This window comes from Oncorhynchus kisutch, linkage group LG16, assembly GCF_002021735.2.
Source record: "Oncorhynchus kisutch isolate 150728-3 linkage group LG16, Okis_V2, whole genome shotgun sequence".
Classification (NCBI taxonomy): Eukaryota; Metazoa; Chordata; class Actinopteri; order Salmoniformes; family Salmonidae; genus Oncorhynchus; species Oncorhynchus kisutch.
In genome coordinates this window covers 29,597,151-29,615,205 of record NC_034189.2, presented here as the reverse complement: position 1 = coordinate 29,615,205, position 18,055 = coordinate 29,597,151, and the positions used below count along the sequence as shown (strand labels likewise).

General features: G+C 42.3%; 1 protein-coding gene across 8 annotated transcripts in view; it reads right to left on the bottom strand.

The window, feature by feature from the left end:
* LOC109906763 (ankyrin-2) overlaps positions 1 to 18,055 on the bottom strand; it is a 116,592-nt gene that overhangs the window by 72,530 nt on the left and 26,007 nt on the right. For all 8 annotated transcript variants that reach the window (XM_031792195.1, XM_031792197.1, XM_031792201.1 and 5 more), the window contains exons 2-3: positions 15,340 to 15,441; positions 300 to 398 (exon numbers count right to left, since the gene is read on the bottom strand). In XM_031792195.1, coding sequence (XP_031648055.1) covers positions 300 to 398; positions 15,340 to 15,441 — 201 coding nt within the window. The remainder of the gene's footprint in view (positions 1 to 299; positions 399 to 15,339; positions 15,442 to 18,055) is intronic.

Below are 18,055 nucleotides of genomic sequence, written 5' to 3'. Positions count from 1 at the left end.
GCTCATTTGATGATGATATTTCTAGCTATTTTTATTTGTAATCCAAAAGTCCAAAGCAGCTAAGAGAAATATAATCTTAACACTTGACCAGCCTTGCAAGCTCCTAACAAGCCTCCTAACAAGCCTCCTAACAAGCTCCTAACAAGCCTCCTAACAAGCCTCCACCCAGTTGTGGATAAAATGAGTAGTCTACCTACAGCGGACGTGGACGGATGTAGCTCATGTGCTGTAGCTCTTCCTAATTTGATTCTATCACACTGTGCTAGCGCCACATACGGTAGTGCGGTAAGGGAACCCACCTTTGTGGCCGAGTCCACAGCTGAGCCTCTCTCCAGCAGCTCCTGGACCAGCTCCACGTGGCCCTCCTTAGCTGCCAGGTGCAACGCGTTGAGCCCATTCTGAGGAAGAAGAGAAGTAGACACGTATAAGAAGATAGGTCAGCCTCAAAACAAAATGGAGGATCGAAACGCTAGAGATAAAGGAAAGAGAAGGGACTGGGTGTACCTCCAGGTCCATAACCTCACAGGGTCCCTTTCCCCTCTCCCAATCTCCCTCTCCTTGTCTTGGCTGTGAAACCGTGTTCTCCTCTCTCACAAATATACACACACACGCACACACTCTCGAGGGAGGTACAGACTGAAATACCAAAGGCAGTACTGGATGTCAGAATTTGTGCCGTGTCACGATGGTTGTGGACTAGGGCCAGTCCAGGATCCACTATGTAGGCCTGGTGGTATTAATAAAGTCAAGCAGTATGTGTGTGCGCGTGTATGTGTGTGTGGCTATCTGGTGTTTGTCACAGGGGTCACTGGTGTGTGATTCTGTTCCTTGAATGCGACTTGACCGCTATGCTGTCATTTATTGCTAGCTACCTGTCTTTCCAGACACCCATAAGGCTTGACTTTAGATCAGAACATCCGTTCAAGACTAACTCAGATATATCAAGACTCAAGAAGTTGGAAGTTTACAAACACTTAGCTTGGAGTCATTAAATCTCATTTTTCAACCACTCCACAAATGTCTTGTTAACAAACTATAGTTTTGGCAAGTCAGTTAGGACATCTACTCTGTGCATGACACAAGTCATTTTTCCAACAATTATTTACAAACAGATTATTTCACTTATAATTCACTGTATCACAGTTCCAGTGGGGCAGAAGCTTACATACACTAAGTTGACTGTGCCTTTAAACAGCTTGGAAAATTCCAGACAATGATGTCATGGCTTTAGCAGCTTCTGAGAGCCTAATTGACATTTTGAGTCAATTGGAGGTGTACCTGTGGATGTATTTCAAGGCTTACCTTCAAACTCAGTGCCTCTTTGCTTGACATCATAGGAAAATCAAAAGAAATCAGCCAAGACCTCTGGTTCATCCTTGGGAGAAATTTCCAAATGCCTGAAGGTACCACGTTCATCTGTACAAATAATAGTACGCAAGTATAAACACCATGGGACCACGCAGCCATCATACCACTCAGGAAGGAGATGCGTTCTGTCTCCTAGAGATGAAAGTACTTTGGTGCGAAAAGTGCAAATCAATTCCAGAACAACAGCAAAGGACCTTGTGAAGATGCTGGAGGAAACAGGTACAAAAGTTTCTATATCCACAGTAAAATGAGTCCGATATCGACATAACCTGAAAGGCCGCTCAGCAAGGAAGAAGCCACTGCTCCAAAACCGCCATTAAAATGCCAGACTACGGTTTGCAAATGCACATGGGGACAAAGATCGTACTTCTTGGAGAAATGTCCTCTGGTCTGATGAAACAAAAATAAAACTCTTTGGCCATAATGACCATCGTTATGTTTGGAGGAAAAAGGGGGAAGCTTGCAAGCCGAAGAACACCATCCCAACCGTGAAGCACGGGGTGGCAGCATCACGTTGTGGGGGTGCTTTGCTGCAGGAGGGACTGGTGCACTTCACAAAATAGATGGCATCATGAGAAAGAAAAATTATGTGGATATAATGATGCAACATCTCAAGACATCAGTCAGAAAGCTTGGTCGCAAATGGGTCTTCCAAATGGATAATGACGCCAAGCACACTTCCAAAGTTGTGGCAAAATGGCTTAAGGACAACAATGTCAAGGTATTGGAGTGGCCATCACAAAGCCCTGACCTCAATCCTATAGAAAATGTGTGGGCAGAACTGAAAAAGCGTGTGCGAGCAAGGAGGCCTACAAACCTGACTCAGTTACACCAGCTCTGTCAGGAGGAATAGGCCAAAATTCACCCAACTTATTGTGGGAAGCTTGTGGAAGGCTACCCCAAAATGTTTGACCCAAGTTCAATAATTTAAGGCCAAATACTAATTGAGTGTATGTAAACTTCTGACCCACTGGGAATGTGATGAAAGAAATAAAAGCTGAAATACATCACTCTCTCTACTGATCCTAACTGACCTATGACAGGGAATTTTTACCAAGACTAAATGTCAGGAATTGTGAAAGACTGTGTTTAAATGTTTTTTGACTAAGGTGTATGTAAACTTCCGACTTCAACTGTACCAAACTGGTCCCAGTTCAATTTTGCTAAACACTAGTTTATATCCCTCCATAAGAGCCAATATGTTCCTAATAGGAGATTGATGTTTACGTCCTGTTGTTGGGGCAATAAATAGATCCTAAAAGCTTTAGAGGGAGAGAAATTACGATTACATTTCAATATCACTCTGGGCGGATTACCCCGAGGATTAAAGAATCCAAGCATTTGCATTTGCCAGTTCATTCCCAAAACACCACATCATGAGGGGCCCAAGTAACTTCAATATCCAACCCCAGATGCCAACAACATGACACAACATTTGGATTCTGAGGAGCAACCCTCTCTCATTCCTAAAACTAATCCAGAGCGATTTACAGGAGCAATTGGAGTTAAATGCCTTGCTCAAGGGCACATCAACAGATTTTTCACCTAGTTTGGGGCGTCTCAGTGACCCAGCACTAATTCAGGGAGCGTTTGTCTGCTATTTAAAAAGGGCCGCTCGGTCGATGTGTAATTTCCTCTATAGCCAGGGCAGCCCCAAACAGACTATGTCATGCGGCCCCTGTTCAGACCAAACTGGACCCCTGTAGTTACAGCAAGGCACCCTACAGTGTTTAGTGTCCAATCAACCCCTGTCTATTAAAAAAAGAGTTACATATTCTGCAGTCTGCACTGCCCTGAAGGAGAACAAGAAGCATATTTTTTAAAAGACATGCTGCATTTGACTCAGAAGGGTGCACCATCTGCTCTCTTCTCACTTAGCTTGTCCTCACATCCCTTAGCACTGTCAAAAAGCTATATTTCTATTGTGTAATTGTAGGGCCTGGCTCCAACGTTGTACTGAAGGTGTAAACAAACACCTTACAAACTCCCTGTAGAATGAACCTCTGTTAACCTGTCCTTGGTAACACACTTCACCCTCAGAGATGGCATTGGGAATAACTCAAGGTCAGAAAGATAGGATGCTATAGCACCATAACACCTGTCACTACCAGAGCAGAATGGAGTAGCCATTTCTGTCCCTATTTCGACTTTATAGATGAATGGCTGCCCCTGTCCCCATGGAAGTTGGTAGGGATGGAGGAAGTGAGGTTGGTTGGTTAACTGCAGGGACAATCTGTATTCACTCCTTCGGGGCAGGGATCCTTCTCCCCACACTCCCATTCCGATCCCCCCACAATCTCAAAGAAACACCTCCGCCCGTGGCGCTCCCATACAGTTCCATCTATCTCTGCTTACAACAACCCCATACTGTATGAGTGTACCCCCCATTCATCCATCCTTTAGAGTCTGCAGGCATATCGCTCTGTCACACAGTTCCCCAACTTACCTACTGACCACCACAGTCACTCAATCACAGTCATTACATCAGCCTGGCCACAGACACTTATGAAAACGTTCTAATCACATAATATAACATTCACCCTAATGTTCCCGCTTGTTATTGTTCTATTATATGCAGATGTAATGTGGTGGAAATCTAATTCATAAGCAGCGGTGGATAGAGCAGACGACTCCCATGGGGCATTGCAGCAGTCATAACCAGCATAAATAGCAACTAATTAACATGCAGATTATGAGTTATTATCATTATGAACTATGGTGCTATAATAAATGGAATGCATTACTCATCGAAAGGCAGTTAAAAGTTTACAGTCCGTAGGGGTAACAGGAAAGGGAAAAATGTAATTAAGTACACTTTTGAGAAGAGCGTTTTCAGTTCAAAAAGGTCAACTTGAAGGAACATATCAAGAACCAAACAATAACACAATAATAAAAGTGACAGGTAAATTATATTTGAATAGTCCACAAAGGAATACATTTCTAGTAGAGTAGAGTAGACCAAATAACTTTCACTAAGAGAATGTCAACTCCACCTCCTGCATTAAGTTGAAAAGAGCTACTGTGTTCCACTAAGGGTTGTCCCTTAACATTTTTTTCAACTTCTATAGTAGAATCATAATGACCACTTCATCATACAAACAAGGTCTTAATGCAGAAATGATGGTTTACAGAGTTTAGTTTGAATTGGGGGTTCAGAGCTGCTGTGTGAGTCTGTGTGGTTGATTGATTGGGTATCCAGACTGTGTTGGATGAACCACAAGGAGCTCTCACGGTCATAGGTGGAGTATTCCATCACTAGTGGCACGGGCAGAGACTTGATGGAAAGACATCCATCTAATGTGGCACCTACAATGCATTTATAATGTATAAGTGCTACTTTAAATGCAGTACCACCATCAAGCTTATATCTCCCATGACTGTGCAGAGGAAATTATGCCAGGGACAAACTGGGAATACATCAGCCTTAAAGACAGGGAGAAACATTGCTATTTGTTACAGAGCAAGATGCTCTGTGAACAAGGCTTGGTTACAGATAGATGTAGGATCTTAATCTGATCACTCTTGTTGCTGAGAATTTGGATATGCAAATAGTGTATTCGAGGTAGAAAAATGCTTCTAAATAATGTAATTTCCACTTTAAAATGTCAGACTTTATTTGCCCTAATGAAAAATGTATCAACCCCTACAAAAAATGTCCATTAGTTATAAATCACCGTAATGATTCACATTTCCTGTTGCCGCAGTATTATTTTCCTGCTGTAGATAACTGGTTCAAATTAAGATCCCAGTCGTGTAGTAGTCTGGTTGAGTGAAGAGGCCTGGGAGACAGATGAAGGTCATGGGGATGAGGATGGAAGAGCAGATGGTTTCAGCCCGACGCGGCAACACTAACAATCACAATCTAACTGGCAGCTGTCAAATATAATACCTGACAAACAGTAAATGGCTGTTATCATTATCTATGTCAATTACATTTTTACATTTCAGTCATTCTAGCAGACGCTCTTATCCAGAGAGACTTATAAAGTAGTGCATACGCATACATCTTCATACTGGTCTCCAGTGGGAATCGAACCCACAACCCTGGTATTGCAAGTGCTGTCAAAGCCATTTGTATGCCTGTAGTGTGGGGTGTCGGCTCGTTACTAAGGATGACTGACATAGTTCCTTATGCTTGCTGGTTGCTAGGATGACGGACAGTTTCACTGTGATCCACTTTGCAAAATTGCATTGCTGACACATGCCCATATCAGCCACTCAAGGGTGTAACAATACAGAACACCTTGAGATTGTTCCAGCTCAATAACTAATATCCGATCACTGGACCATCCGATTCCACAAGCACACTCATCAATCCATCGATTATACCTGTCATATGGTATATGAACCGGCAGGAGATGTTAGTGACTAGGGTCCTGTCTCCTCCCCTCTCATCCATCTCTGACTCTGCCTGACACCCACATAGAGCTGTGGTGGTATTCAGACCCTTTGCTATGAACTCGATATTGAGCTCAGGTGCATCCTGTTGCGATTGATCATGCTTGAGATGTTTCTACAACTTGATTGAAGTCCACCTGTTGTAAATTCAATTGATTGGACATGATTTGAAAAGGCCCAAACCTGTTTATATAATGTACCACAAAAACCAAGCTATGAGGTCGAAGGTATTGTCCGTAGAGCTCCAAGACAGGATTGTGTCCATCCACAGATCTGGGGACGGGTACCAAAAGATGTCTGGAGCATTAAAGGTTGCCAAGAACACAGTTGCCTCCATCATACTTAAATGGAAGAAGTTTGGAACCAACAACACTCTTCCTAAAGCTGGCCGTCCGGCCAAACTGAAAAATCGGGTGAGAAGGGTCGTGGTCAGTGAAGTGACCAAGAACCCGGTGGTCACTGTGACAGAGCTCCAGAGTTCCTCTGTGGAAATGGGAGAACATTACAGAAGGACAACCATCTCTGCAGCACTCCACCAATTAGGCCTTTATGGTAGAGTGACCAGATGGAAGCCACTCCTCACTAAAAGGCATACGACAGCCCGCTTGGAGTTTGCCAAAAGGCACCTAAAGACTCTCAGACCATGAGAAACAAGATTCTCTGGTCTGATGAAATCAAGATTGGCCTGCATGCCAAGCGTCATGTCTGGAGGAAACCTGGCACCATTCCTACGGTGAAGCATGGAGGTGGCAGCATCATGCTATGGGGTGGGGATGTTATTCACTGGCATGGACTGGGAGACTAGTCAGGATCAAGGCAAAGATGAATAGAGCAAAGTACAGAGAGATCCTTGATGAAAACCTGCTCCAGAACGCTCATGACCTCAGACTCGGGGTGAAGGTTCACCTTCCAACAGGACTACAACCCTAAGCTCACAGCCAAGACTTGAACCCAATCGGACATCTCTGGAGACCTGAAAATAGCTGTGCAGCAACGCTCCCCATCCAACCTGACAGAACTTGAGAGTATCTGCAGAGAAGAATGGGAGAAACTCCCCAAATACAGGTGTGCCAAGCTTGTAGCCTCCAGGCTGTAATCGCTGCCAAAGGTGCATCAACAAAGTACAGAGTAAAGAATCTGAATACTTATGTGAATGTAATATTTCAGTTTTAAATTTTTTATACATTTGTAAACATTTCTAAAAACCTGTTTCTGCTTTTTCATTATGGGGTATTGTGTGTAGATTGATGAGGGGGAAAAAATAAGGCTGTAATGTAACAACAACAAAATGTGGAAAAAGTCAAAGGACTTGAATCATTTCCAAAGGCACTGTGTGTAAATGTATTTATCATTATTCATGTATTATTTTTTATTTTATAAATTAGCAAACATTTCTAAATGCAAGCATTGTTGAACAGGTAAAAGGTCAAATACACTGCATTTCAAACAGTCTAATGAATTCAGGGCTTGTGAAGTTATACCTAGGATAAATATAAGCCTTCCACAACCATAAGACCCATTAATAATTCAATTATTTAATCAAAATAGTTTAACCTGCTTTTTTTCTCTCTCAATAATCACTGATCTGGCTTTCAAGTCTGTCTATGAAAATGTCATTTTGTCGTTACAAATGTAACTAGAACCATGCACATTCACTAATAATGACTAACTTCTTGTAGCAGGCACTATAGAAGATGAACACACGCAAGCTAATCTTTATATTTCAAGTTTATATTTCAAGCCAGGGTTTCGTTAGAAAAGCTATCTTCTTCTCTACAACAGTAAAATATCGTCTCAATGGGCTTTGGTGTCCATATGATTGATTATGTTGGACCAAACCTCAAAAGCATATAGCGTTTTGAAACCGCTTGTCAGAGAGGACTTCGTTGGCGTGAGAGGCAGGGCTTGGTGTGTGTAAACCGTAGAGGAAGAGGCGAAGCGAGAGGTTTCACTCTCGCTAAAATCGGTCCAAAAATCAACCAAATGCGTTAATATGGGCTTATTTTGGACCTAAGCTTGTCGCCTGCCTTTGCTAGGGTGGAGACGTGCATCTCTTCATAATATACAGATCTCTGGTGTACATTTGGAGGTGCACACAGCACAGAAGGAGCGAAAGAGACGAGACCAAAAATAGAACACGAGAACAGGTGGAAATAAATGCTTCAAAAAATGATGTAAAAAAATGACAAAACCTCGATTCTTGAGATACAGGCATTTGGAATATCGCGGGGGGAAAAAATTAATTCATTAATTCGATAAATCGCCCGGCCCTATGCAAAAGACTCCCAGTCTCACGGTATTTGACCGTTTCACATATAGCATCTCCAAGCCTCCGCGCATATGAGCTGCATACCAGCCGCTGATGCGCGCCTTTGGAACATCTCTACCTTTTAAGAAAGTCTAATAAATCAATTTAATATGCACCATCACAATAAAGCTTTATTTATTTTAGTCGGGTCTAACGAAACATGATATGAAGAAAATGTATTTCAGAATAACAGAATATGAGTTGGCCTACTGTATGTTATCTGGCTATGCTCCATACCCTAGGCTATATGTAGGCTTGTTCATTTAGCTGACAAGATATGCTTGTAAATCCGGTGCCATTATTAGATATATGATTTTATAATAAGAAGAATAGAATTGAACTTATCTGAAAAAAAAATAGAAAGGATATTTTTCCCATTCCGGGGCGTGTACGCATATGAAGTGGCTATGTTGAGGTTAAAAGGGATCATTTGAAACAGATCCTATATGCTAGATTTCCTTGGCAACTATAGGTTGTGAATGACACAAACCGTAGAACTTCTTCAAAACATATATTGGCTACATGATGCGGCTGTAGGCTAAGTCGCAAAATCAGTGGGGAGGGACAGGGGCAGGGGGAAAACACGTCATCTGTATGCACTCGAATTGCGAACGGAGGCCGCGCGAACGCGGTCCGTTTTCCAATGACGCCTGGAAGGCCACTTTGGTTTTATAGTGGAGCTGTGCTTAATATGAGCAGCTGAGAAATAAACATAGGAACACTTATTTGACTCCACGCATCAACCACTGTTTGAGGAGCATGCTCAGGTGATATTCCGCCCAATCTCCGTATGCCATGGGCTCTCCAACTCTGTTCCTGCAGCTACCGAGTGCTTCATTTGGGAAACCAAATACAAATGCACTATAAAGGCTACCTGTAAGTCATCCTGCACAATCAATGAACCAACAGCATTGCCTAGGGCACTCTCCCATCATGGATAGACATTTTGGAGCGTAGCATAAGGTAACCAGAATGTATAAGGTAACCAGAATGACTCGTGACTGCCGGTATGCTGGTAATATGGTCACCGCAACAGCCCTACACCCCATTCGTCCAGGTCCCTGTCACTGTGTGAAGGTCACTGTTCTACTGTTACATTCCAGGAGGGGAGGGGCCTGACCATATGGAAGGAGAGGGGGAGGGAGGGGGGGAAGGACCAGAGAGAATGCAGATATAGGAGGACTAGTGTGAAATAGGAAATCAGTGTTTGTGACAGTGGATCTGCATTGTTAGAAACATACTCTATCTGACATAGCAATCTGACTTGGTTCATGAAGCAGAACATCTATATGTTCTTGACATTATACAGTAGAGAACTAGCTCAGATCACTGCATCAAAGCACACGCATTCAGATGTGCTGTCAGATGTGAGAGAAATAGAAAGAGAGAGACAGAGACAGAGTGTGTGTATACTGTATGTGAGCGAGAGAGAGGGGGTGGCTGGCCCCTCACCTTACCTATCTAGATTGCTTTGGCTTTGTGAGGAAAACTGTTTGTGCCTGTCTGTGTCTGTATGGTATGGTTTAGACACATAGCCCAAACCGCTCACACACACCCTGTGGCCATGTGACTGTTGTTTATCAGCTTGACCACCGTGACCATGGTGGTTGTCAAGGCCGGACTATTTACATCCTAACAGTTGTCTGTGACCCACGTCAGGGTGCCCCCCCCAGCCCCGCGATGAGGAACGTTAATGGGTTGGAGGAGGAACAGATAATGGTCATGCGCCTCCTAAATTAAGACCCACCAGCCTCTCAGGGGGAGAGGTATGCTCCAATGCTCCAGAAATAGGGAATGTAATGGAAAACTACAGTTGAAATCTGGAGTTTACGTACACCTTACAGGCTGACTACACTGCTCACATCACGTGCACGAGCATTGAAAAATAAACTTAGAAATCTATGTTATTCAATTATTGCACCCACACTGCTCGTGCGCGCCAACGAGAGTCTGCGTTGCCAAGGGCTAAAATAGAAATCAGTTCTATTTCTGACGCAGAGGGCGCTGCAAGTCCTGCCTCTCCCATCTCCTCATTGGTTTATAGAAGCAGGTACCCACGTGCCATCTCCTCATTGTTTATACCCACGTGGGTGACTGAAAAACGAACAAGGTCAGTTGCGGTAATGCACCTAATTTATGGAAGTTGTCAATCGCAATATAAAGTCAAGAGAAGAAAAAGCCTGGAAGGAAGAGAGATGACTAGAAACGATTCGGTTGACAGATTTATGTGTGGATTATTTGGCGGAGTAGAGGACCTTGTACATTTCAGGTTAAATCACAACTCAATGTTTATATCCCTGGACAAATTAGCTAGCAACAGCAAGCTAGCTAAATATGACAAATTAGCTAGCAAGTGCAAACTAACTAGCTAAATTGACATAAATGTTTAATGCTTTTCGACCTGTACTCAAATTAATATAATTGGTTCAGAGTTTGTTTTGATATTTTAACCTGCGTGTCGTGGGTCAGAAGTTTACATACACTCAGTTAGTATTTGGTAGCATTGCCTTAAATTGTTTAACTTGGGTCAAACGTTTCGGGTAGCCTTCCACAAGCTTCCCACAATAAGTTGGGTGAATTTTGGCCCATTCTTCCTGACAGAGCTGGTGTAACTGAGTCCGGTTTGTAAGGCTTCCTTGCTCGCACATGCCTTTTCAGTTCTGCCCACACATTTTCTATAGGACTGAGGTCAGGGCTTTGTGATGGCCACTCCAATACCTTAACTTTGTTATCCTTAAGCCATTTTGCCACAACTTTGGAATTATGCTTGGGGTCAATGTCCATTTGGAAGACCCATTTGCGACCAAGCTTTAACTTCCTGACTGATGTCTTAACTTCTTATGGCTGGTGGACAGTATTGAGTAGCTTGGATGAATAAGTTGCCTAAACTAAACGGCCTGCTCCTCAGTCTCAGTTGCTAATATGTACATATTATTATGAGTATTGGATAGAAAACACTAATGTTTCCAAAACTGTCAAAATATTGTCTGTGAGTATAACAGAACTGATATTGCAGGCGAAACCCTGAGGAAAATCAAACCAGGAAGTGGCTTCTATTTTGAAAATGTTTCTGTGGACATTACGGAAACTATTTGGAATTTGTCTGCGTTGTCGTGACCGCTCTTTCCTGTGGATTTCTGAACGGGCCAAACAAACGGAGGTATTTTGGATATAAAAATAATCTTTATGGAACAAAAGGAACATTTATTTTGTAACTGGGAGTCTTGTGAGTGAAAACATCCGAAGATCATCAAAGCTAACCGATTAATTTGATTGCTTTTCTGATTTTCGTGACCAAGCTACTTGATGCCAGGTGTACTGTAATGTTTTGTCGAGCGATCGATAAACTTACACAAACTCTTGGATTGCTTTCGCTGTAAAGCATATTTTCTAAATCTGACATGACAGGTGGATTAACAAAAGGCTAAGCTGTGTTTTCCTATATTGCACTTGTGATTTCATGAATATAAATATTTTTTGTAATATTGTTTGAATGTGGCGCTATGCAATTCAGCGGTTGTTGATGACAATTATCCCGTTAACGAGATGGCAGCCATAAGAAGTTAAGATGTTGCTTCAATATATCCACATCATTTTCCTTTCTCATGATGCCATCTATTTTGTGTGCACCAGTCCCTCCTGCAGCAAAGCACCCCCACAACATGATGCTGCCACCCCCGTGCTTCACGGTTGGGATGGTGTTGTTCGGCTTGCTAGCCTCCTCCTTTTTCCTCCAAACATAACGATGGGCATTATGGCCAAACAGTTCTATTTTGTTTCATCAGACGAGAGGACATTTCTCCAAAAAGGACGATCTTTGTCCCCATGTGCAGTTGCAAACCGTAGTCTGGCTTTTTTATGGCGGTTTTGGAGCAGTGGCTTCTTCCTTGCTGAGAGGCCTTTCAGGTTATGTCGATATAGGACTTGTTTTACTGTGGATATAGATACTTTTGTACCTGTTTCCTCCAGCATCTTCACAAGGTCCTTTGCTGTTGTTCTGGGATTGATTTGCACTTTTCTCAACAAAGTACGTTCATCTCAAGGAGACAGAACGCGTCTCCTTCCTGAGTCATATGATGGCTGCTTGGTCCCATGGTGTTTATACTTGCGTACTATTGCTTGTACAGATGAACGTGGTACCTTCAGGTGTTTGGACATTTTTCCCAAGGGTGAACCAGACTTGTGGAGGTCTACAATTTATTTTCTGAGATATTGGCTGATTTCTTTAGATTTTCCCACAATGTCAAGCAAGGAGACACTGAGTTTGAAAGTAGGCCTTGAAATACATCCACAGGTACACCTCCAATTGACTCAAATTATGTCAATTAGCCTATTAGAAGCTTCTAAAGTCATGACATCATTTTCTGGAAATTTCCAAGCTGTTTAAAGGCACTGTATGTAAACTTCTGACCCACTGGAATTGTGAACCAGTGAATTATAGGTGAAATAATTATAAGTGAAATAATCTAATTATTTGTGTCATGCACAAAGTAGATGTCCTAACCAACTTGCCAAAACTATAGTTTGTTAACAAGACATTTGTGGAGTGGTTGAAAAATGAGTTTTAATGACTCCAACCTTAGTGTATGTAAACTTCCGACTTCCACTGTATCTGGTATAACACTGGGGTGGTCAATAGCAGTAAATCTATGCAAATGTAATTTCTACAATGGGATATAGTAGACTTTGTCACATCCCACAGGTTTAATTAGGAATAGAGGCAGGATATTGAGAGAGAGAGAGAGAGAGAGAGAGAGAGAGAGAGAGAGAGAGGGAGGGAGAGAGAGAGAGAGAGAAGAAGAAAAATGACAGAAGGAAACACCAATGACCCTAAACTCACTGATCCATCCCCTCCTGCCAGTGGCCAGTAATTAAAGTGGAACTAACAGCGTTTTAGCAACATGAAATCTTATTCAAATCTGTTCATATAGACCCCCAGGAAGAATATGACACCTTCTTTTATTACATTTCCTGACAAGCGAGCACTTAAGATATGGTCATCTTCACGTTTTCGTTAATTCATAGAATGTTTGGGAATTACATATAGTGAGGCATTTATAGATATAGAGTGGGAAAGAGGCCATGCGTTTGGACAATTAATAGACACTGCAGGAAATAAAACCTAATAAAAACATCCGTCTTGTCCAAGACCGGAATCTACGCTGACTGGTACGACATAGCCAATCAGAGCTACAGTAGGCCTATATGCAAATAATCCATTTGCCACACGGGCCTGCCTTCATTCACTTTGAACTGGACTGTGTGTTTACAAGCAGTAGCAACAGCGTGACTTTAGATCATTAGAACGCTTTTCCCAAAAGCCACAAAATACACCTGAATCGATTTCTGCAAATATGTAAATACCACGGGAGTCCTCTTACATTTGGGAACTTCACAGTCCTATTGATCAAACAACCATGGAAAGGTAGACTTTCCCTCCCTCGGATGCCAATGCACATCAACAATAACAAGATCAACAACTAATGCTAGCCAGAGCGAGTTGGCCGTCAAACTAGTTGGCCGTCAAAATTGCGCTGAAATGATGGGGAATAGTAGCCTGCTCGTCCTTCTGCATCTTGCCTGCCAATGTATGCTTGTCCCAACCCACGTGTTGACAAATGAATGGGAATTTGCCTGCCTGCCCACCCATTTGATTGATGCCAAATACATTTAATTGACAGCTAAGAGACTAACTGTGGATAACAGTCATTCAAATACAGCATAGCTAGCTAGCTAGCAAAGCGATTCACATTTCTTGCTAGCTAACCAAATGACACCTGAATCTCTAGCCGTAGCCAGTGAAAAAATATTTGAGTTCTTTACGATAGCCACATTAGCAGCTAATTATCATTTCATTTTTGGGGGGTAAATACAGGCAAATATATTGATCAAATTCACCTTGTCCTAGAGAGATTTACATGGTTATCATGCCAGGGTAGGCCTATAGGAAACACAGCCCTTTTTTTTAAGTGTTTCTAAAAATCCTCTATGGGAAAAATGTATGGCAAAAAAACAAAAAAAAAAACCTTTGGAACCATTGCCTTGTTTGACTGCTGTGGTACTCTATCGCAAAATAAACATCAATTCCGTTCTACTTAACTGGGTCTCTCTCATATACACCAATGCAATAGAAGCGGGGTCTGGTCTACTTAGTTCATTGACTTTCATTTTCAATACACTCCTCACCCTTACCTCTTCCCCTCTTGTTTTATCCCTCCTTCCATCTATATACTTAACATTCTGTTTATTTTTACCTAAAGGAGACGCATGGTGGATTTACGAGAGGTCAGGGTTATAGATTCAGAGTGACGGATTTAGATGTTATTGATTCATTGATTTTTCAATGTTAATATTGGCAGTATTTAAAATACACAGTTTTGGTGTTGATCTTACTGACAGAAACATACAAGAAAACAAGACAAATCCAAACTTTGATTTTCTGTTTTATAAAAGGGAAGCACATTGCCATTCCCTGTCCTAGATTTGCTCAGTGAAAGCTATTGTCAGACATGGCCGTGTTACGTAAAAGTATTGCCTTGCAAAAGCGCCTGTTTAATAATGAACCCTGAATGACAGAGGATCTTTACTCCTAATGTAATCACGCAGACAGCCTCCTTCAAGATGACAATGATTGCATTTTAGAGAGAACGGCAAATACACAGCGCTCAAGGAGACTGGGCCCATCCCTCTCTTAATCTGAGAACAGTGTTAATTGTAGAGACTCGAGTGTAGTGATTAGGAATACAGCCAAACAGTCAAATGTTTTGTGTTTAATCACTAACAGGCCAACCCACACTGATCACATTATGTGGTTACCATAGCTCCCAGAGATTAGTTATTTATTTGAAGTTATTTTTGCTATAGAGAGTTGAATCAATGTTATGTTTTGGTAGTACACATCGGTACAGTACAGTAAGCCTCATTCCTCCCAATGGACAGAGATAGAACGGCAACCCTCACACCATAGACAGATTGGCATTAGGACTGATGATCAAAGGAGAGATCCCAAGAGCTAAATGAGTTATTGAACAGAAGGTGTAAGATTGATCGCCTGGGTGACTGAGAGAGAGAGAACTGGCCACCATTTTGGCTCCACAGAGACCCACAGCCACAGAGACCAATGAACGGCACAATCAAGACAAACAAATGACGTGTCCTGTCTACCGTAAATCGGGTTCTGAGTTATCACGAATCTTTTTCTTTTTATTCATGGCGCCCGTGTACACATGTGCGCATGCGTGTGTGCATGTCCACTAGTCTCTTACCTGATTACAGGTGCCTATGTCCACTCCCCCCTTCAGGTACTCCAGAACCTTGTCGATGTTCCCCGCCCTTGCCGCTCGTAAGAAGCTGGTGTTGCTGTCCGACTGGAGAAGAACAAACAGAATAAATACGTTAGAACAATGTTAGGACCCATTTAGAACAACGTTGGCCCAACTTAACCGCTGTTTTGAACTGCTTTGAAATAGGTCCGTTTTTATTACTTCTAGAATAGAGTTTGAGTTACTGCTTAGCATACGGCACTCTACCACTTGTTTGAGTGGTGAGACACACTTTAATGCCAATTATGCCAACCTGCACAGGCAAAACAGCCCCTGAGACTCAAAGACAAAACACTAATTAGAAGTCCCTACGGAGCCTGGTGGCAGTGTCATTAATTTTCTGCAGTCATCAACACCTGCACTGAATCAGCATTTTCCAATCTGAGTGAAATAGTGTATAATGTTACACACAGGAATACAACTGAGGGCTTGTCCTCTACTTTTATTCACTGAGGCAGACTAAGCTGGAGACGGACCTAAACTTTCGATCGTAGAGGCAGTAAGTCAGCGTTTCCCCTCTCGTCCCCAAAACACACCCTGGCACACACATACAGACACAGAACTGCAGAACCACAGCTTCCTCTCTCCTCTGTGAGTAGGGGGTAGAATGTACTCCCTAAAGTAGTCCTGCTCCCTGACAACCAGCCTGTGCTGGTAACGGGGAACCTGATTGAAGTAGCGTTCTGGCTAGCAAGGCTAGCTATCTCCCAGAGACACTCAGCGAGGGAGACAGGGCCAGAGATAGTTCCAGCACACAGCACAGCTCAGCCCAAACCCAGACCGAGGATATGCCCACTCCTCTGACCCAATCTGTCACTCATTCACTTACACTGCAGTACAGAGACTCTGGACCCAGAGTTAATACATACTCTGGACTGTAACACAAACTCTGAGCTTGTTCATGGTTTAAAAAACACACTCAGATCTATAAATGTGGGGAGTACTATGTTATACCGAACTGCAGAAGTGAATGCATACATATGAAGAATTCCCGTGCCCCCAGTTACTGATCAATGCTCTACAACGTATCTAAGGGCAGTAATGAGAGACACATTGTGATGATTTGTTCTGATTTAACCTGCAGCAGCGGTTCTGTGTGTGGATGCTGCAGAGAACTGCACTGCATCATTCAGACCGGACACAACAATACGCAGCACAACCAAACAGGAGCTAAATTGTGAGACTGAGCAGCAGGATGGCGAGTTGAGCTCTGTTAGCTGAGTGAATACATATATATATATATATATATATATATACATACTAGTCAAAAGTTTGGACACACCTACTCATTCAAAGGTTTTTCTTCACTTTTACTATTTTCTACATTGTAGAATAAGAGTGAAGACTTCAAAATGATGAAATAACACAAATTGAATCTTGTAGTAAGTAAAAAAGTATTAAACAAATCTAAATATATTTTATATTTGATATTCTTCAAACAAGCCACGTTTTGCCTTGATGACAGCTTTGCACACTCTTGGTACTCCCTCAACCAGCTTCACCTGGAATGCTTTTCCTACAGTCTTGAAGGAGTTCCCACATATGCTGGGCACTTGTTGGCTGCTTTTCCTTCACTCTACGGTCCAACTCATCCTAAATCATTAATGGGGTTGAGGTCTGGTGATTGTGGAGGCCAGGTCATCTGATGAAGCACTCCATCACTCTCGTTCTTGGTCAAATAGCCCTTACACAGCCTGGATGTGTGTTTTTGGTCATTGTCCTGTTGAAAACCAAATTATAGTCCGACTAAGCGCAAACCAGATGCAATGGCGTATCACTCCAGAATGCTGTGGTAGCCAGTGTCACCAGCAAAGCACCCACACACCATCACACCTCTTCCTCCATACTTCATGGTGAGAACCACACATGCGGAGATCATTCATTCACCTACTCTGTGTCTCACAAAGGCAGCAGCAATTCGACCACGAAGGCCTGATTCATGCAGTCTCCTCCTAACAGTTGATGTTGAGATGTGGCTGTTACTTGAACTCTGTGAAGCATTTATTTGGGCTGCAATTTCTGAGGCTGGTAACTCTAATGAACTCATCCTCTTCAGCAGAGGTAACTCTGGGTCTTCCTTTCCTGTGGCGGTCCTCATGAGAGACAGTTTCATGGACTGCACTTGATGGTTTTTGCAACTGCACTTTGAATTTTCCATATTGACTGACCTTCATGTCCTAAAGTAATAATGGACTGTCGTTTCTCTTTGCTTATTTGTGCTACACTTAATATGGACTTTTTCTTTGACCAAATAGGCCTATCTTCTGTATACCACCATACCACCCTACCTTGTCACAACACAACTGATTGGCTCAAACGAAATTCCACAAATTAACTTTGAACAAGGCACACCTGTTAATTGAAATGTTTTCCAGGTGACTACCTCATGAAGCTGGTTGACAGAATGCCAAGAGTGTGCAAAGCTGTCATCAAGGCAAAGGGTGGCTACTTTGAAGAATCTCAAATATAAACATCTATTTTTTGATTTGTTTAACACTTTTTTGGTTACTATATGATTCCATATGTGTTATTTCATAGTTTTGATGTCTTCACTATCATTCTACAATGTAGAAAATAGTTTAAAAAATGAGGAAAAAACCCTGGAAGGAGTAGATGTGGCCAAACATTTGACTGGTACTGTATATAGTGATACAAGCCG